Raw genomic sequence first — 20,883 nt, forward strand, 5'->3', positions numbered from 1 at the left:
GGCTAACAACATAAAATACACAATAAACAATAAGCAATATTAAAACAATCAGATAAATTGCAATGGCGTTACTTCAGGCGTATAATATTGTTAGATCACACCTTTATAGTTAGCCAAAAGGCCATTAATTATGTGCAAAGAGGTGCAAAGAGGTGTGCAAATTATGGCGGGTAGCTATTCAAAGACAGACACCTTTTCCATCCCCCCCCACAACAGCTCACAGACTCTTCACCAAAATGAAAGTTACTTCAGTCTGCAGGTAACTGGGGACCTTCATCATTCACAGAAATATGCAGCAGAGGCAGAACAGTTATTTGTGAACAAAAGTACTGATAAGAAACAAGCAAAGCATCTGCAAACATCAAAGCATTAAACATGGGAACAAAGGGGTGGGCTGGGAGGCCTGAACCATCATGGCAAAACACAGTTCTTGACAATATGAACAGTTCTTGAAGCGTGTATTCCATCATGTCTGGTTAAAATTCCTAGTAACATTGTATCTGGCTTAATTTCGAATTGGATTTTTAAAATTTTCTGCATCTCTTCATGAATTTCTTTCCAGAATTTTCTTGCTTTTTTGCAGGTCCACAACATATGATAGAAAGAGCCTTCCATCTCTTTGCATTTCCAACAGGCATCTCTGATCCATCTTCTTAATGTCTTTAAGGACAATCATTTCATACCAATTTTCTCTTAACGCTTGAGATGCAGTGAATGCAATTGTTTTCATCCACAAAATTTCCCATTGTTGAAAAGTTATTTCTAGTCCAAAATTCTGGAACCAGCACGCCATATATGGTTTAACTTGTTCTGAGCCAGCCAGCCACGGCCTGCAGTGCAAGGTCCAGGTTTTCTGGGACGCAGTCAGGTCGGCCATCCATTAGTAGATAGAGCTGGGTGTCATCTGCATATTGATGGCACCCAAGCCCAAACCTCCGGGCAATCTGGGCAAGGGGGCGCATATAGATGTTAAACAACATCGGTGAGAGGACTGCCCCTTGTGGCACTCCACACACTAGTGGGTGCCTCCGGGACAGCTCTCCCCCAATTGCCACCCTTTGTCCCCGACCATCAAGGAAGGAGGAGAGCCACTGTAAGGCCGACCCCCTAATCCCTGCGTCGGTGAGCCGGCGGGTCAGTAACCGATGGTCGACCGTGTCGAACGCAGCCGACAGGTCTAACAACATCAGCACCGCCACGCTGCCTCGATCCAGATGCCGCTGGAGGTCATCCACCAAGGCGACCAGCACTGTCTCCATCCCATGGCCTGGACGAAAGCCGGACTGGCAGGGGTCTAAGGCGGAAGTGTCATCCAAAAAACTCTGTAACTGTAGCGCCACTGCCCTCTCAATAACTTTACCTAAAAATGGTAAGTTCGAGACCGGTTGGTAGTTCGCCAATTCGGCCGGGTCTGCTGTACTTTTTTTGAGGAAATTGCCCTTCCAAGAGGGATCTATTTATGATATCCCGTATAGGATATCTAAGTTCCCTCTGGCAAGATTTAATTAGCCAGGAGGGACATGGGTCAAGATCGCAAGTTGTAGGGTGCACAGTAGAGAGAATTCCGTCGACTTCCCCTAGACTGAGTGTGTCAAAGTGGTCCAAGGCAAGACCAGAAGACAGGCACGGAGCCTCGGGTTCTTGTACTGCATCTAATGTGGCGGGAAAGTCCTGGTAGAGCGACGAGATTTTATCTGCAAAAAATTTCGCAAAAGCCTCACAGCCTATTTCCAATTCCCTCATATTTGGTCTGCCTTGAGGCAGAGTGGTCAAATTCTCGACTATCTTAAATAATTGTGCTGGGCGCGAGTTTGCAGATGCAATCCTAGTCGCAAAGTAGTCTTTCTTTGCGGCTTTGACTGCCATCTCATAAGACTTCATAAACGTTCTGTAGGATGTTCTCGTCGCTTCGTCACGAGTATGCCGCCACCGCCTCTCTAGTCGTCTGAGTCCCTGTTTCAGCTGGCGCAACTCCGAGGTGTACCACGGAGCCAGCCTATTACGGGGGCGCAGAGGGCGCCGGGGGGCGATTTTGTTGATTGCCCCAAATAGCCTGTAATTCCAGGCCTCTACTAGGTTATCAAGGGAATCGCCAGGGGGCCAGGAATCCCGCAGGGCCATTTGGAACCGCTCAGGGTCCATCAGGCTCCACGGGCGAGCCAGAATAGGCTCGCCGCCCATACAGGGTCGGGGCGGCGCACTCACACGAGCTTTGAGGGCCAGGTGATCCGACCATGGTACCGCTTCTGCAGCGATATCGTCCACCAAAATCCCGGACGCGAAGATCAGGTCTAATGTGTGGCCGGCCTGATGCGTGGGAGTGGTAACAAGTTGGGAGAGTCCCAGTGTCGCCATGGAAGACACTAGGTCCAGCGTCCAATTTGAGGCCATGTCATCCACATGGACATTGAAGTCACCCAATACTATAAGCCTTTTGTTTAATATGAACTTCTTGTAAGTAAATTGTATTACAGTTTTGTTTTTTAATCTAATGAAATATTGCCTTTCTTTTTTGTGGTGAATTTAGTCCATTTGCATTCCAAGATAATAATCCTTCATGGTGCAAATTCTTTATTCTCTTTATAAAATCTATGCAGCTTCTGTGTATTTGTAATTGTAATCCTTCTTCCTTGTAGCTCAAAGCTCAAACCTTCAGGTATTGTCCATCTATACCTCATTCTCCTGTCATTTATCACTTGTCTTGGCGATTCTCTCATTATTCTTACTCTGCTTCCTCCCACTATCAATGTCTTTTCAAAATTTTTATTCAAGATTTTCCCCACCATTTTTTGTCATATATCTTATAACCACATCTCTTGGCATATGATGAATTCACTCTGTTTGAGCTCCCACCACATTAGGGAATCCAGCACACTCTCAGATAAGGTGAGGCAATGAGATTGAGGGAGGCTGGAAGTTTGGAAGGCCCGAACAAACCACGTTTGAAGTGGTCTCATTCAAAGACAGGCATGTAATTGGCCAAATCCATAGGATCTGAATTAGGTTGTATTAAGAGCGTAACTGCCTTGCCAGAAAGGTTCCTGTGCTCAGAGACAGATCGATAATATCTTCCAGGTGTCAGGATCGGCCAGATATCAGTCAAACAAACTACTCTGATGAAATCATAAAGTTTATTAGTACTGAAGAAGCAAGAGTCAATCTATGAGTGAACAGCCCTGCCAGGAATGAGGAGTTACAGTATGGTAGTTATAGAGCATTTGTGCGGGTAAATTCTGGTGCCTCTCCCTCCTGCCTTCAAGACATTCAAACTTATTCCCACTGAGTATCAAAACAATGAGTCTCTTTTCAGTCCATTCTAAGGCTGTGACAGTTAGGAAGATATCCTTTTGAGGACCTAGATGCCGGTTGCCTTAGTAATGTGATAACAGATAACAGATTACACAGATTCTAAGTTAGCTGCAAACAGTTTCCCTCTATAGCAGACATCAGAAATACAACGCGTGTTAAGAACAGAATGGCAGACACCTGACACCAGGGGGTTTCACAGTCCATTACTGCTGGCTTTCACCAGACTTGAGGGGCACGGATCAAGGAGGCAGGTGGTCAGCCTCAAGCCAACCTGAAGTCTGTTAATATTGGCTTGGGAGAGCCAGTTGAAGTTGTCAACGACTTCCAGTTTGCAAACTATCAATGTTGGCTGAGAGGTCATGGTGAAGCAACAAGGCTTCCTGGCAAGTTGGGGACCACTTCAGCTTGGCCCCCGGCTTTTTTGCTTCCGGGCCCATCCCTTTGGTTTTTAATAAGTCTGTTAATGGCAGCATCACCTGGGCAAACCCCTGAATGACCCCCCTGTAGAAATTTGCGAACCCAAGGAAGGATTGTAGCTGTCTACGTGTCCTCGGGGGTTCCCAATCCAGTACTGCTTATATTTTCACAGGGTCCATCGCCAATCCCTTCCCTGAGACACGAAACCCCAGGTAGTAGAGTTCCTTTTGTTGAAACTCGTACTTTGACAATTTAGCATACAGTTTGTGCTCGTAGAGGGTGGTGAGCACTTTTCTCACTAATTGGATGAGGGCAGGTCCTTTGAATAAATAATGATACCATCCAGGTAACACCACCACCCCCTTGTACAGGTACTCCCTTAGGACCTCATTGATAAAGTTCATGAACACCCCCGGGGCCCCTTGTAGTCCAAAAGGCATCACTAAGTACTCGAATTGCCCCATTGGAGTGTTAAAGGCAGTCTTCCATTCATCCCCCTTCTTGATCCGCACCCTAAAGTAAGCGTCTCTCAGGTCCAATTTGGTGAAGATGGACCCTTCCGACACGGTGCTTAGTAGGTCCTTGATTAGGGGGATGGGGTAGGTGTTGGACATCGAAATCCCATTTATCCCGCAAAAATCTGTACAAAGTCTAAGGCTCCTGTCCTGCTTTTTCCGGAATAGGACTGGCGCGGCATGCGGTGCGGTGCGGTGGCCGGCCTAATGAAGCTCCTCTTTAAGTTTTTGTCTATGAACTTTCGTATTTCAGCCTTCTCTGCCCACCCCATGGAGTACAGCTTAGCTTTGAGTAGCTCCTGACAGGGGATGAGTTCGATTGAGCAGTCGGTGCTCCAATGCGGGGGCAACTCCTTCGCCTCCTCCTCGCTAAACACCCTATGCAAGTCTCTGTATTCTCGGGGAATCGACTGGATCTCTTCCACCGATACGCACATCTTTTCGTTCCTGGGGGGCAGATTAGGTCCCCACTTCCCCGACCAGTGGTGGTGTTTGCACTGGTTGTCGGTGAAGTCTATGGTCTGCGCCCCCCACTGTATGTCCAGCTGGTGCCTGGCCAGCCAACCAACCCCTAGCACCACATCAAAGGACGAGGAGGGGGCGATCATGAAAACCTTCACGTCCCAGTGCTTGTCTATCCCCACTGGTAGCCCCTGAGTCTTCTCTATGCAGGGCTCCCTTCACATTATCGACCCGTCCATTTGTTCAAACTGGATTGGGTGGGGTAGGGGTGATCGGGAGAATCCGAGAGCTTCCACTAGTTTTGGGGTGATAATTTCCCTTGTGCACCCTGAGTCAATCAGAGTCCGGGCGTGCATAAAGCGTTTAAGCTTTGGGTTTAGTAATGTCAATGGGACAAAGAATAAGGATTCAGTTATTCTCACCCGTAACAGTGCCGTTAGATCCACGACCTGCCTCCCGGCACCTTTCCGTGCAGGTCGCTCTCGTTTTCTGCCGGCTTGGTTCCCCCACGACTCCTCACTCAGGTTGTCTAGAATTATAGTATCCTTGTCAAGTACCATCAAGGTTGTGGTGCTGCTGTGACTTGATTCCTTCGGCTTGGCTGGTGTCTTCTTTGGTCCCGCCACGGTCGGTTTCGGGTTAAGGGGGGGCTTGAGGCTTCTCCGGGCAGTTAGCTGCCAGATGGCCTGGGTCGCCACAGCGGAAGCACTTGCAGCCCGTGAAGGGCTTGGGGGTCCCCCCTTGGGTTGTTCCCTTTTTCCCTTCAGCTTTGCCCCCTGGCCGAGCTTCACGTCCCCCCTTTCCCCCTTGCTGCAGTTGGTGTTGGAGGGCCACGCGTTTCATGTTGGTTTCTACTTCTCCTGCCAGTTGCACCCATCCCACAAGAGTCATGGGGCGGGCTTGCTGGAGGGCCCGATCCAGGAGGCTGGCATTTAGGCCGCGTTGGTACGCCTCAATCTTCATCATCTTGCTCCAGCCCCGGACTTTGGCGCAGTGTGCCCTGAAGTCGCCGGTGTACTCCTTCACCGATTTCAACCCCTGTTGCCCTGTGCCAGTCTGGTTTCCGACCGGGCCATGGGACGGAGACGGTGCTGGTCGCCTTGGTAGATGACCTCCAGCGGCAACTGGACCGGGGCGGTGCTGCGGTACTGATGTTATTAGACCTGTCGGCGGCATTTGATACAGTCGACCATCAGCTGCTAAAGCGCCGCCTCGCCGACATTGGGGTTGGGGGGTTGGCCTTGCAATGGCTTTCCTCCTTCCTCTCAGGTCAGGGACAAAGGGTGGCTATTGGGGGTGAGTGGTCCCAGAGACACACACTAAATTGTGGTGTGCCTCAGGGAGCAGTTCTCTCCCCAATGCTGTTTAACATTTATATGCGCCCCCTTGCCCAGATTGTCTGGAGGTCTGGGCTGGGTTGCCATCAATATGCAGATGACACCCAGCTCTATCTGCTAATGGACGGCCAGCCCGGCTCCGCCCCAGGGACTCTGGATCAGGCTTTACAGGCTGTTGCGATGTGGCTCAGGTTGAGTGGGCTGAAGCTGAACCCAGCGAAGACAGAGGTCCTTTGTGTGGGTCGCGGCGCACTGGGAGGGGAAATAGCTCTCCCAACCTTCGACGGCGCACTATTGAAACCAGCGCGCCAGGTAAAGAGTTTGGGTGTTTTACTGGAGCCTTCATTATCAATGGAGGCCCAGATAGCAGCCACTGCCAAGTCAGCATTCTTCCATCTGAAGCGGGCAAGGCAGCTGGCCCCTTTCCTGGAGTGTCGCGACCTCGCAACAGTGATCCATGCAACGGTCACCTCAAGATTGGACTACTGTAATGCCCTCTACTTGGGGCTACCTTTGTGCCGGACCCGGAAGTTGCAGCTGGTGCAGAACGCGTCGGCCAGGCTACTGTTGGGGCTCCCGAAATGGGAGCACATACGGCCGGGGCTGCGCGGACTGCACTGGCTGCCAATTATATACCGAGTCCAGTACAAAGTGTTGGTCATTACCTTTAAAGCCTTATATGGCCAAGGACCAGCCTACCTAAGGGACCGTCTCTCCCCATATGAACCCCAGAGGGCACTGAGGTCAGTTGGAAAAAATAAAATGACTATCCCTGGGCCGAGAGAGGTCAAACTCCAGAACACCAGAGCACGGGCCTTTTCAGTTGCGGCCCCTGCCTTGTGGAATCAGCTTCCGGAGGAAGTGCGGGCCCTGCGGAACTTTGACCAGTTCCGCAGGGCCTGCAAGACCGTCCTCTTTAAGCGAGCATACACCGACATCGACTGCTGAATTGCTGTGAATAAAGATCCAGCGTCAGAATATCACTATCGCTGCCAGATAAATTTAAATCATCTTATATTATGTATTTTAAATATGCTAACTGGTTTTTATATGTTTAATCTTTTTAATTGTTAAATCTAAAGTTTTTATTCATTAATGTAAAGGTATAAAATGTTGTTAGCCGCCCTGAGCCGCCTAGGCGGGGAGGGCGGGATACAAATAAAATATATTATTATTATTATTATTATGTCTCGTAGGGCTGTGACGGTCCGGGTCTCCTGGAGAGGGTCTTCATACTGGAGCAGCAGGGCTTGTAGGAACCCGGCCACACTGTCCCGTTCCGGGCCCTAGGTTTTGTACAGACTCACGTACCAGCACCTGGCTGCCCCTCAGCTTGGACCCGAGGTAGTCCACTCTACTCGGGTTGTTGGGGAAGGTGTTCCCCCAGTAGTGCATGTAGCTATTTGCTTGTATGGTGAAGTATTCCACGCTGGTGGCGTCCAGCTCCCGACTTTGCCCGAAGTCTCGCGGTCCCGGGAGCTCTGGCCCTGGCGCCGAAATTCCGAGTGGTACTGGGACCGCTGGTGCCCCCGGGGGAGCTGGTGCTGCTGGCGAGCCTGCCGGTGCCAGTGGGCCGGCCGGGGCTGGCGGGGCGGCCGCTGCCGGTGCAGGTGGCGCTGTCGCAGCGGGAGCCGGTGGGCCCATCCCGCAATCTTGTAGCAGCACTCGGTTGATCTGCCTCTGCACCTCCTGGGCTATGAACGTGGCAATCGTCTGGATCTCGTCCCGTAGTTCCCAGGCCATGGTCGCCATGTCTCCCCTCACTTTCTTTAGGATATCCGTTTCCTTGGGAGGGCTCCCGTTCTCCTCCTCCAATTCCGATCTGCACCCGTGGTCATCGTCTGACTTTGGTTCTTCCCATTCATCATCCTCTCGAATCGGGCAGTTGTCCCTCCTCTCGCCAGGGTTACCGCTCTTTCCCCCCTGGCTCGGCCTCGTCAGGAGGGTTTCGTGGCGTGCCAGGGCCTCATCCATCAGGGTGGTGGAGGTTCGCGGCTCCCATTTCTGCGGGGTGATGAACAGCTCCTGGATGTGCAGCGGGGATCCACGACCCCCTACTCTCCGTGCCCTGACGATATGCCAGGGGGGAGTTTTTACTCCGGTTAGTCCGAAGGGTTCAGTGGGTTCTCTGTTATCCAGAACTTTTTCAGTCATCCGGCTTAAAAGTGGCCGGTTCAGATAAACTCCAAATATGGATCAGTTCCAAAATGTCAAGTAATTAGATCTCAAAGAAATCAGTCCTTGATTTGAAACAAAGTATGATTTATTGATAATGCAAGATGCTAATATTGAGCTAGGTATTGGAACTGATACATAGTAACAGTGGAGGGCATACTTAAAGGTGGCACATCAAAGGTTTCCTAAACAAACTACATTCTCTAAACAATGCTGTATTCACGTGTGAATCTTCACACGGCAACTTCTTATCTCCCCTGTGGTTTCTTTTCCTGGGACTAGGCCTGAGAACCTGTCCCTGGAGGTTATCTTCAAAGAGTAAATTCCTGTCTGAAGTTAGTCTGAAGAAGACAGAAGTTCTCCACCAGCCTGCACCCCAGGAAGATTATCACCCTCCCTGCATCACTGTGGGTGAATCAGTTCTGAAGACAGTCCAGCAGTTCAGCTACCTGGGGTGCATCATCTCCTCAGATGCCAAGATCGACAAGGAGATTGACAACAGGCTGGCAAAGGCAAACCGTGCATTTGGCCGACTGCACAAAAGAGTGTGGAGCAACAAGCATCTGAAAAAAGGCACAAAGATCAATGTTTACAAAGCGGTTGTGATGACAACCCTCATCTATGGCTCCGAATCGTGGGTTTTATACCGTCATCACCTGCGACTCCTTGAGCGCTTTCATCAGCGCTGCCTTCGCACCATCCTCAACATCCACTGGAGTGACTTTGTGACCAACACTGAAGTCCTCAAGCGGGCAGAGGTTACCAGCATCGAGGCACTGCTGTTGAAGACGCAGCTGCGCTGGGCAGGGCATATTTCTAGGATGGAAAACCACCGCCTTCCCAAGATTGCCCTGTATGGCGAACTCTCCACCGGCCATCGAAATAGAGGGGCACCAAAGAAGAGGTACAAGGACTCCTTGAAGAAATCCCTTAGCACCTGTCACATCAACCATCACCAGTGGTCTGACCTAGCCTCAGATCGCAAAGCATGGAGGCACACCATCCACCAGGCTGTCTCTTCCTTTGAGAACGCACGCATAGCTGGTCTTGAGGACAAAAGGAGATTGAGGAAGAATCGCACTGCTACAGGACCAACCCTAAATCAGACTTTTCCCTGCAGCCGCTGTGGCCGGACCTGCCTGTCCCACATTGGTCTTGTCAGCCACCAGCGAGCCTGCAGCAAACGTGGACTATTGCACCCTTCTTAAATCTTCGTTCGCGAAGCCAAGCCGAGAGAGAGAAATTCCTGCATTTGTTAGTGAAAGCGAGAGAGGCAAAAGAGGCGCAAACTACACTCTAGCTATTTCCTGCTTTGATGTACCCGGCTTGGTTTATGGTTAGTAACATTCATGGAGCTTTACAGATACATTCAGTTAGCATCATACTATTAGCATTGTATTATTAAAAGAAAGATTCACATTGCTTGACAGAGAGTTTGGAGAAGAGAAGGTTGACAGGGAACATCACTGCTCCCTTTAAGCATTTGAAAGGCTGTCACTTAGAGGAGGGTGGAGAGCTGTTCCTGTTGGCAGCAGAGGAGAGAATACACAATAATGGGTATAAATTATACGCAGAAAGGTACTGGCTGGATATTAAGAAAAAATGTTTAGAGTAAGAGTAGCTCAGCAGTAGGGAATCAGCGGCCTGGGGAGGTCTCCCTCATGGCAGTATTCAAGCAGCAGCTGGACAAACACTTGTCAGGGATACTTTAGGCTTATCCTGCATAAAGTAGGGGGGGTTGTGGCCACTTCCAACGCTATGATTCAACTGGCTGTGTCTATCTGCTTAGGTACTTTACTTCTGAATATAACCTTTCCCCTCATCAGTCTGGAAAACAACAGAATCCAATTCAATAAATCCAATTCACTCGGCAGTTACTTCTATACTGCACACAAATGTATTTAACAGAGCTCCGAAAGAGAGAGAGAGAGAGAGAGTTTTCGGAGATGGGGGGTCTGTATATACATGAGGGCCCCAAGGAACCAGCACTTTTTGCCCCTTCATTGTTTCCTCTACATCTCTCTATTTAAGATAGATTGTAAGTGACCTGGCCAGTTGTCTGTCCCTCCCACCCCAGACCCTTTCCATAGGACTGGCTTTAAAGTTATACAGTGTTAAAACAACTAGGTGCCCACTCCAAAAAGAAGACTGCAACACAAAGAGATTACCCTTCTGGGGCCAAGTCTGATGCAGTGCATTGGTCTGATCTCAGTGGCACAGCCATAAATATGACATAGCTTATTAGATAAATCCACTGCTCCTGGAAGACAGTCAGATACTTATTGCTGCCTCCTTACCTTTTTCTTGACAGCCAGCAATTGATCCGTGGCCAAAATCAACAGCAGTTTTTGCAAAGCGCCACCATCCACGGCTGCTACTTGAACTCGGGGGTTGCTGAGAAAAAGGGGGGAAATGAATTCATCAGGCTTGAAGACTCATTCATGTCTTTTCAATGTTTCTGCTAAGAACTTTATGAAAGGCAATGTGGGGGTGAAGGAGATTGTTTTTAATGATCTAACAACACTGCAAGGTTTTTAAAGTGAGTGCGAAGCCCTTGGGAGATATTGTACAGCTGAACAGCACTCAGCTTTGATTTTTTTGTCTCAAGAGTCGCCATCTGCTGGTGAAACAGCAGTCTATTTCTCTGTGTACAAAAAGCAAGCATGAACTTTTAAATGAAACCACGAAATCTGACAAGGTGTTACTTACTGCTCTCTTCTTTACTGCAAATATTGTTTTGTTTTTCAGAGCAGGATTTTGGCTGCAGGTTTTGATAGGCATGGTACTGTAGTGCAAGATGGTATGGTATGGGTTTCTCAACAGATCAAAGGTGATTTTAGCACAAGAACATACCCTTCAGAAGGCAGAGCCCATTTCCACATGCATAAAAGTTATATTTACCCCACCATTCTCCATACCCAATCCAGTTCTCCTTTACTCCAGATTCACTGCTTGTGATTCTGCACCTTGTGTTCGCCCCCTTTTCTCCCATTTATTTTTTGTGTATTTTATTAATGCATTCTGCATCTACATTGTTTTGCTTAATTGTGATTGCCACTTTTGACCTGTGGGGGTGCTGTCCAATTGCAAACAACTTGGCTGAGTGCATGTGCAAGGGATGGGGCACATCACACCCTCCTTTTTCTTTCTTCTCATCCTTGCTCTTCCAACCCCTTCTGCTCACTGCCACTGGGCTACTCCAGGCCTGGGCAATCCATAGAGGGATGCGAGCTCGGAGGCTGACCGTTCTGTCATTCAGTTTGTGTTTTGGCGGTGGTGTCTGCCATGGCGCTGTCTGTGGAGTTGTGGCTGGAGCTGATGGGGACATGATTCCTCTGAGGGCAGGGGGGAGAAATATTTCCAGAAGAAACACTTCCAGAAAGCAGAGTTTTTCAACTTGCAGGAATAAAAAGTAGACGTTTCACTCTCTCTTTCCTTCTGCCTCCAGCTCCACATCCAACCTTGTGGAGAGTGGTGGGGGGGGGGGGCAGACAGCAGCTCCCAGCAATGGAAAGTGGCACTTCTGGTGCAGAGAACCCACCTTTGCAAAGCCACCCCCCAAGAAATCTGCCCCTACTTCCCCCCAAAAAGTGAATCAAAGGAAGAAAAAAGACACATTGCTGATTACCTCCCTGCACTGGGTGCAACTGACAGAGGCGAGCTCAGAGCCCTGGTCACTTTACAGATTGCAGAGAGCGTTTTGGCTTTTAGCCTTGTGCTTGCAAACATGAAAGTCTTTGGGAAATGTCTTGAGGAGAAGCCCTGTTCAATGCAAGCATGCAATACTTTCCCTCAGTTACAACAATGGACTCTCCAGGAGAACACAGGAGAAGGAGGGGCCTCCGAGGGGGCAGGAAAAGGGGAGGGGTGTGGGTGGGAAATCCAAGGAAATGTTTCTGCATTCAAATACTTTGACATGGATGGGGGGAGGGCAGGAAAAGTCTCATCAAAGCAGCATTCAGAAAGCCCAGGAAAATAGAGGAGGGAAACCATACTGACAGCTGAACAAGGCAGAAACAAAAATAAACTGGCAGAAATGTAGATTAGAACTCGGAAGCAATGCACAATTAAAAATATACAGCAAGATGAAAGCAGAAGGCAATGCAGAACAAATATACCGCCAAGCAAAGCAGCTTTGAGAGTGCGGGAAAGCCCTGTGTGGAAAGGGCCAGAGAGAACATATTATACCCAGATCAAGAAAGATTAACCAAGACTAGAGATATGTCTACTCTGAACAAGTTCTAAGTTGCTGAGCTTGCAACAGAACCAATGCAGGACTGCCTGGCATGTGTTCTTTGCTGAATAAACACATTTGACATTGGTTAGGTACCTAGCAATCATTTTTAACCTTGAACAGAACACACATGCCATGCTCCTACTGCAGGCAGTTACTTCCTGTGAGAGCTCCGTGTGGCAAAGGCTAGGATGAAATGGCGATGTTACTAACCCACAACAGAGCACCAAGCCAGATCAAAAAACATGAGTCACTCACACCTCAGTCTAGCTCTGCTGAGTCATCCTGGAATCCAAGCTTTTATCCAGCAGCTGAGTCATCCAGAAAACTGCCCAAACTCCACTCTCTTGGAGACCAAACACTACATGTTAAAATGATACGTGGCTTTACCACCTCTCAAGTCCACTGACTACCACTGGTGAGTCCAACATTCGTTTTCCTATCACTGAACAGTTTTCTCAGCCTCCAATATACTTCCTTCAGTCAGACTACAATTCAAAGTCTCAATATTCCTCTTTAGCTGTACTGAGGAATTGCTTTTCATCTGTGAGTGCCAGCATGGTGACCGATGAACCTATGTGCCCACTGCAGTGTTTCCTGGCACCCACTTTTACCTTGCCCAAAGCATCTCCCCCCCACCCAAGCAAAGTCCCAGTTCTGGCTTTTCTCTCCTTCCTTATTGGATCAGGCGTTGCTTTAGAGAAGTCCAGGAAACTAGGTATGAAGGGAGTACCCATTTGGAAACAGCTACCTCCATCATGCCCTGGGTGGTTCAGGCTTGCCCAATTTCGTCAGATCTCAGAACAATGGTTGGCTCTGGTTAGTACTTGCATGGGAGACGACCAAGGCAGTCCACAGTTGCCACACAGAGGCAGGCACTGGCAAACCACCTCTGAACCTCTCTGAAAGTCCAGAGAAGGGCAACTAGAATGATTAAAGGGCTGGAGCACTTTCCCTATGAAGAAAGGTTGAAACGCGTGGGACTCTTTAGCTTGGAGGAACGTCGACTGCGGGGTGACATGATAGAGGTTTACAAGATAATGCATGGGATGGAGAAAGTAGAGAAAGAAGTACTTTTCTTCCTTTCTCACAATACAAGAACTCGTGGGCATTCGATGAAATTGCTGAGCAGACAGGTTAAAACGGATAAAAGGAAGTACTTCTTCACCCAAAGGGTGATTAACATGTGGAATTCACTGCCACAGGAGGTGGTGGCGGCCACAAGTATAGCCACCTTCAAGAGGGGTTTAGATAAAAATATGGAGCACAGGTCCATCAGTGGCTATTAGCCACAGTGTATGTGTGTATATAAAATTTTTTGCCATTGTGTGACACAGTGTTGGACTGGATGGGCCATTGGCCTGATCCAACATGGCTTCTCTTATGTTCTTATCCTCTCTTGCCTTGAAAACCCATACATCATAGAATCATAGAGTTGGAAGGGACCCCCAGGGTCATCTAGTCCAACAATGCAGGAAATTAACAAATACTTCCCCCTTAATTCACAGGATCAGCATTGCAGTCATATGGCCATATAGCCTCTGTTTAAAAACCTCCAAGAAAGAAGAGCCCACCATCTCCCAAGGAAGCCTGTTCCACTGAGGAACCGCTCTGTCAGGAAGTTCTTCCTAATGTTGAGCTGGAAACTCTTCTGATTTAATTTTATCTGGTCCGACCTTCTGGGGCAACAGAAAACAATTCCACACCATCCTCTATATGACAGTACTTGAAGATGGTGATCATATCATCTCTCAGCCGCCTCCTCGCCAGGCTAAACATACCCAGCTCCTTCAACCTTTCTTCATAGGACTTGGTAAGCTAAGATTGATGGCACTTTCCTTCACACCATCTCCATCACAGGGCGATGCTCGGTTTGGAACTTCCTTAGCACTATGTGACTGGCCTCAGCCCACACAGAAGCCAGTTGATGGCTGGCTTCACCTTATTCCACCTTGGCAGTTATTTCATCGTGATGCCCACTGCCTGTTTTCAAAAGCCAAAGGTTTAGGGATTCCTTACTCTATGTAGCTAGCTGAGTAAGTAGACAGAATCACAGCTTCCTTTGTGCCTCTGGGAGGGGAAGAATTCTTCTGGGAAGCTTTTACCAAAGCCTCTGTGGAAAAGCATAATGCCAGCAAAGACAGAAGGTGGGCACACAGGATCTCATTGAACAGGAAACACAAAACCCCCTCCTCTGCAATATGGGGCTTCCTGTAAGATGTGGCAGGCTTTCCCAATTATTTCCAAAGTGAAAGGCTTTGTCAGAGAGAGGGACATCTGGGAAAAAATCACAGTGTGGAGCAAGTGTGCCTTTTAATTTAGCTTTCCAATGCCAACTGATACATGATCTTAATATTGTAGTGCAATAAAATATTTCAGGACGGATGCTTTGGAAATGGCAGATGGGAGCTTAACAACTTCTATATAAATCAGCGCTGCAATGGGGAAGTGGAATATGACTAATATAACATGGGGCAATGGCAAATACAGTGTAGCATATGAGCGGAGGCATCTTGGTCATATTTCTCAAGTGTCCTTACATGACTTGATGGAACAGCCTCCCATCTTTTGCAAGAAGGATCCTCTCATGGCACCATCCCTCCCTTGAGTTTCACTTATGCAGATTAATGGAATAATCTTCTCACGTTATCTCCCTTTTCATTTTCCCCTTTCCCCTTGTTCTTCTGTTTCTATCAACACAGCAATTTATTTAAACAATTACCCATTGCTGCACAGCCTCTCTTCTAGGACCAGGCTTTAGCTCAGAGAGAACAGGTTTTTGCATTTCAAATTTGTCATGCCTTGGCTTTTTTGGGAAGGATTAGACATAAGCAAATCTCCACATAAAACGATCCATGTTTGAAGATTCAGGACTTGGGACAAAGCAAATAATGTATTTTGAATGAAGACATAAATCTCTACAAGAACAGGATCTCAGAGGGGTAGGTATGCTAGCCCGGTAGAGCAAAATTAAACAGGAGACTAGCAGGACCTTAGAGAGTAACAACGTTTATTCCGGCAGAAACTTGTGCGATGCTGCTAATGCATCTGGGGTTACCAACTTCAGCTTGGGAAATTCCTGGAGAGTTTTGGGGGGGCGGGGTGCCTGGGGAGGGTAGAGTTTGGGGATGGAGCTCATCAAGGATTTGATGTTACTCTAGGACTTCCATTTCTCCAGGACTCTATAGCATACCACAGAGACCACCTCCAAAGCTGTCATGTCCTCCAAGGAACTGATGTCTGCAGTATGAAGATCAGATATAATTCCAGGAAAACCCAAGGCCACACCTGGAGGCGCATCTGAAGAAGCAAGCTTTGATTCATGAAGGCTTATGCTAGAATAATTGATAGCATTTAAAAGTGTTACTGGACTCCTGTTTAATGTTACAAGAACAGGTCTTGCTGTGTAATGTGTTATATATTACTTATGTTACTGGCAGTGCAAATAGACGTTATAACATGCACTTTGTTTTCCTGTTCTCTGATCCAGATGCCCATAAGAAGAGACCATGACAAGAGAAATAAATAGGCTACCACCCTGCTAGCTTAAGTTATCAAAAAGTCATCCTAAACTGGGCAATTCAGTTTTAGGAGACATGCTGCCATTTTTCAAGCAGTAAGACAGCCAGTCAGTCCCAATGTTCCTGGGCTCAGGCTGCATTTGCAGTATATTCTCCACTACAAAGAAAAAGAAACCGGCCTTCAGATGTCACAGCAGCTCTTTGTGGCAGGATTTGGCCAGCAAATATTACAAATATAAAAACCAAGACATTTAAAAAAAATTGGCAGAAATGTCCAGGATTTAGGGTTGGGGAAGACCAGGCTCTTGATTGTTGTGAAGACCTAAACCACCCCAATTGGCCTATCAGTTCATTCAAGCAAATGCATCCATACAGAAAATCAGTGTGCCTGATTTTAATGTTGTTTAATTATGCAATATCAGGGTATATAATTCAATTCTGACTGTATCAAGTTCACAAGAAGCCCTCCTGGAACAGGCCTCTGCAAGAACGCAGTATACAAAACTAAAAGAATTTTATTCCTTTTCTTACCTATATAAGAGATACGTTCGCAACAGTTACTTGGCAGGGATTATTACAGGAGTTATTTTTGTCTGCAAAAATATGTGGTCCGTATAAAACCCTAGACTCTAGGGATAGTTAGGGCTTTTTTCAGATGATTGAGCAAAACAAGTCCCAACAGCATTCTGTCTTCTGCACAGCACTCTGGTCCAGGGACAATAACATGCAACCGTATTCATGCATAACAGATTGGGGTGGGTGCATGAATAATTAGCGCTGTCACTTCTTGCCTTTCTCTTTTTAAAAGAAACAGCTGAATGAACAGTTCAGCCTAGGAGAGGAACAACGCACAGCTTTCTGCTTTATCAAGTTAAAGGGGAAAGAACCTATCCCTGGCTGAGTGCTCTCAGAGTTGTGCGGTTAGAGCAATGCATGGCCACCAAAGAATTTAACAAAATCAAACCTCCTCTGGCTTTGCACATACTGGGATAGATGCTATTCCTATTCTACTAAAACAAAAAAATCCAGTGGCACCTTAAAGACTAACAACATTTCAACATGAGATTTTTGTGAGTCAGGGATCTCTTAATGAAGGTGCATGTTGAAATAAATGTTGCTGGTCTTTAAGGTGCCACTGGACTTTATTTTGTTAAGACAGACTAACCCAGCTACTCCTCTGCAATCCTACCACCCCACTGAGCAAAGTCTGAAGCTTTTCTCCAGCCTAAGGAGTCTTTCCTCCTACTTTGTGGCTCAACAAAGAGAAGACAGGGGAATCATGTACACCAGCTAAACTTTATTGGAAGAAAGGTGTGGGGGGGTGTATGACAGCTTTGAGTAGAGAAGTTTTATTTAACAGATGGAGCTTTGCTAGTCATCCCCCTTATTCTGATACTTAAGGAAATGCCCCTTGTGAGGAGTGGGTAGTGGCTCAATGGCAGAGCATCTGCTTGGCATGCAGAAGGTTCCAGGTTCAATCCCCAGCATCACTAATTTTAAAGGATCAGAGAGTAGGCAAAGACCTCTGCCTGAGACCCAGGAGAGCTGCTGCCAGTCTGAGTGCTCAATACTGATGGCAACAGATAAGTGAAAGGCTGCTTCACGTGTCCGAAGAGAGATACCTCGCCTGGCCACACATTGCCAACTGGTTTTTCCTTCTGCCTCTTGGATCGATGAGTTCCCTCCCTCTTAGACTTTGTCATCTCACAACCACTGTTCCTAACCAGCATTTTCTATTTACACTCTGCCTACCTTGCATCCAATTCCTCTTCCCTAACTTGCATCAATGACCAACCAGTGCACACCATCTGCTTTGCCATTCAGTTCAGCCTCCCCTCAACTTATAGTGAGACGATGCCACCTTTTTCTTGGGCAATTCCTTTGACCTTTAAAACACACACAAATACTTACGTGCAAGTTTTGTTTGGTTTTTTTTTTTACATTTTTTTTTTTACAAATAAATACTGGTTATTTTCTTCAGCCTCCAAATTGTTTTATGAATGAGAACACAAAGACTGTCCTCAGAGTGTTTGAAAAGAGGAGGAAGTGTGAAGCATAGCTGGATGACCAGATTTGCTCAGCATGGATTCTGTCTTCCCTCTCGCCCTCCCTCTGGGCAAGGTGTGATACCACTTGTTTGTAAAGTAGTTCCCACTGTTCCCTGCAAAGCATTACTCTATATTTTTTATGAAGGCCTGCCCTCAGCAACTGTTGCCATGGTTATTACTCTTCAGTGCATTTGGAAAAGGAAGGGTGGTGAATACAGGATTATTCTTAGCATCTATTATTTATGTGGCTGCAGTTATAAATAATGGCCAAATTGGTTATCGAAGCCAGTTGCCTGAACTATTTTTTTGCTATTTGTTGTTCCATTTGATCACCTTCAGGTCTGTGCCAGATTACTGTTCCTACAGCAGAAACAACAATGTAGAACAACAAATGCTTCCTAAAGTGAACAAAAACATTTATCTAAAAATGAACATATACTGGATAACATCCTTCATGGTAAATCACCACTTCTCAAGACAGCCAGTTCCTGAAGGTCATAACAGGGCAAAAAACCAAACCTGATGAATACCATTCCTGGGCACAGTAAGTGATTTCATATTGCATCTATATGGCAGTTTCCATTCCCCTCCTACATAATGTGTGTGGAGTGGAGGACTATAGCCATACCTGAGGAGAAAGCCATGAAATCACAACTCAATTCCAAACCCAAATGAAAGGGGAGAGAGGGATGACTCCTGGCCAGGCTTAACAAGAATACCATACCCCCAGTCACAGAAACCAGGTCAGGTTTAAAAGGGAGATAGACATATCTTGCCTTCTGGTTGCCAGAAGCCACAGGCAGAATACACAGATCTGTTAGCACCTGACAGGGACAAGGAGGCTCACCACCATGTGCCCCAGGGGAGGTAGAGGCTGGCTGCAGTCCAGGGTCCTCTGCCCCATCCCGGGCCCAAATACCACACCCAAATACTGGGGGCTTACCACATCCCAATGCAAGGCAGCTTCCCGGCATGATTCAACTGGTTGTCTTGATCTGCTGCAGTCACCCCTGTGGTGCTGTGGTAGACTATGTGCAGACTTTACTGCTCCCCACCTATATGGGTGTAGGGGTGGAGGTCCTACTCTTGAGTCCGCTGATGGAGCCACAACTCTCCCCAGCATCGGCAACTCCTCATCCTGCTGACTGCCAATCACAATCCAATGCTGGGAAAGACAGTGTCAATGCCTCCACTCCTTCCCGCTTTCATTTCATTTTTCCCTGGTCACTGTGCATTCTCAAGCGTTGAACACGTCCAGCTCTTCATGTACGGCTGGAAAGACTGAGGAGCTTCCCAAGAGACAGGCCACTCCCCCAGAACAATTTGGAATAACCGACCCTGTTATGGAGAAGGAGCCTAATCCCAGCAATGAAGGACCACCCCAAACACCCTTGGACCAACTGGAGAAATACAAGGCACTAGAAAGGGTAGGAAAAAGGAAACTGGGAAAAAGGAACTGCCACTGGGACACATGATATGTTAGAGGGAATTCTTGCACATGAACTGTTCCTGAGGGTGATCAATGCATTTTGGAGCTTTTAAGCTAAAAATCAAAATGTCTGCAACCAGCCTGCACATGCACAGTAGGCAGAAGGTGAAAATCAGCGCGTTCATTCTTAGTTCAAAGGGAACAAAAATTTCTGACTCCCACAGATGTATAAATCAGACTGACATCCTTTTATTTATTTTCTTCTGTGGATTCATGGACGAGTCAGGAAGAGTAACCTACAATTCCTCATACATCAAGGATTCCCACTACTAAAGACATCTAACCAGAGCAGAGTAAAGAAATGCCATCACTTCGTGTGATCTGGACATTAAACTTCTGTTAATACAGCCCCAAATCACATTTGATGAATATAATAAAATGTGGGGACAAATCCTGAACAGAAACTGCATCTTCATCATGTCAGACTAACCTTATCTCTTTAAAAAAAATCACTACCTTACTGGATCAGGGGAATGCTGTAGACATGTTTATCATGATTTCTGTAAGGCTTCTGATAAGGTTCCATATAATATTCTTGTTGGCCAGTTGGCAAAATGTGGCTTGGATCCTATTACTGTTAGGTGGATCTGTAACTGGTTGACAGATTACACCCAAAGAGTGTTTGTTAATGGTTCCTTGTCCTCTTGGAGAGGAGTGACAAACGGAGTGCCTCAAGGATCTGTCCTAGAACCTTTTGTTTGAGGTCTTTATAAATGATCTGGATGAAGAAATAGAGGGAATGCTTATTAAACTGGCAGTTAATATTAAATTGGGAGGGGGGCCCTTCACCTCCCTCTGGAATTCCTCCTCGATCTCCGGGAGCCACACAGTTTGTGTGAAATAGCTACATGTGGCTCCCAAGTCGCTGTTTGTCCATTCCTGCTATACAGGACTGCACTGTTTGTCCAGCTGAAGCAACTCAGGCAGAAAACCTGAATTACTCTGTTTTAATGTTTTAACTGCTTAAATTATTTAACTGTTTTATATTTGAAATTGTTTACTTTTAAGTTTGATTAATTGTTGGAAGCCGCCCTGAGCCATTTGTGGGAAGGGCGGGATATAAATCCCAAATAAATAAAAATAAATAATGCCCTCCCTGAAGTCTCATAGTGCCACTGCTCTTCAAACTAAACAACAGCAGTCCACATAAACCAATACTCTTATAAAGCAGTTTCATAAGCAACCATTTTCTAAAGCAGTAATGTCCCAAACCACATATTCACTGCACCAAGCTTGCTTAAATTTTAAGATCAGCCAAAGGAGGGGTGGGGGCAGGGGATTTGTCCTTATAACATGTTCGCTCAGTGTGTGGCTAAGTTCAGTAAAGCTTTTTCTTCACTGAGAACATGTCAAAAAAATTTATCCTCACAACAACC

The 20,883-nt window shown here is 47.0% G+C and overlaps 1 protein-coding gene across 3 annotated transcripts in view; it reads right to left on the reverse strand.

The window, feature by feature from the left end:
- The window catches only part of SIL1 (SIL1 nucleotide exchange factor), a 132,610-nt gene that overhangs the window by 49,895 nt on the left and 61,832 nt on the right, over positions 1-20,883 (reverse strand). For all 3 annotated transcript variants that reach the window (XM_060232977.1, XM_060232984.1, XM_060232972.1), the window contains one exon: positions 10,513-10,609. In XM_060232977.1, coding sequence (XP_060088960.1) covers positions 10,513-10,609 — 97 coding nt within the window. The remainder of the gene's footprint in view (positions 1-10,512; positions 10,610-20,883) is intronic.

The sequence above is a fragment of the Heteronotia binoei genome, chromosome 1 (genome assembly GCF_032191835.1).
Source record: "Heteronotia binoei isolate CCM8104 ecotype False Entrance Well chromosome 1, APGP_CSIRO_Hbin_v1, whole genome shotgun sequence".
In the NCBI taxonomy this organism is placed as follows: domain Eukaryota; kingdom Metazoa; phylum Chordata; class Lepidosauria; order Squamata; family Gekkonidae; genus Heteronotia; species Heteronotia binoei.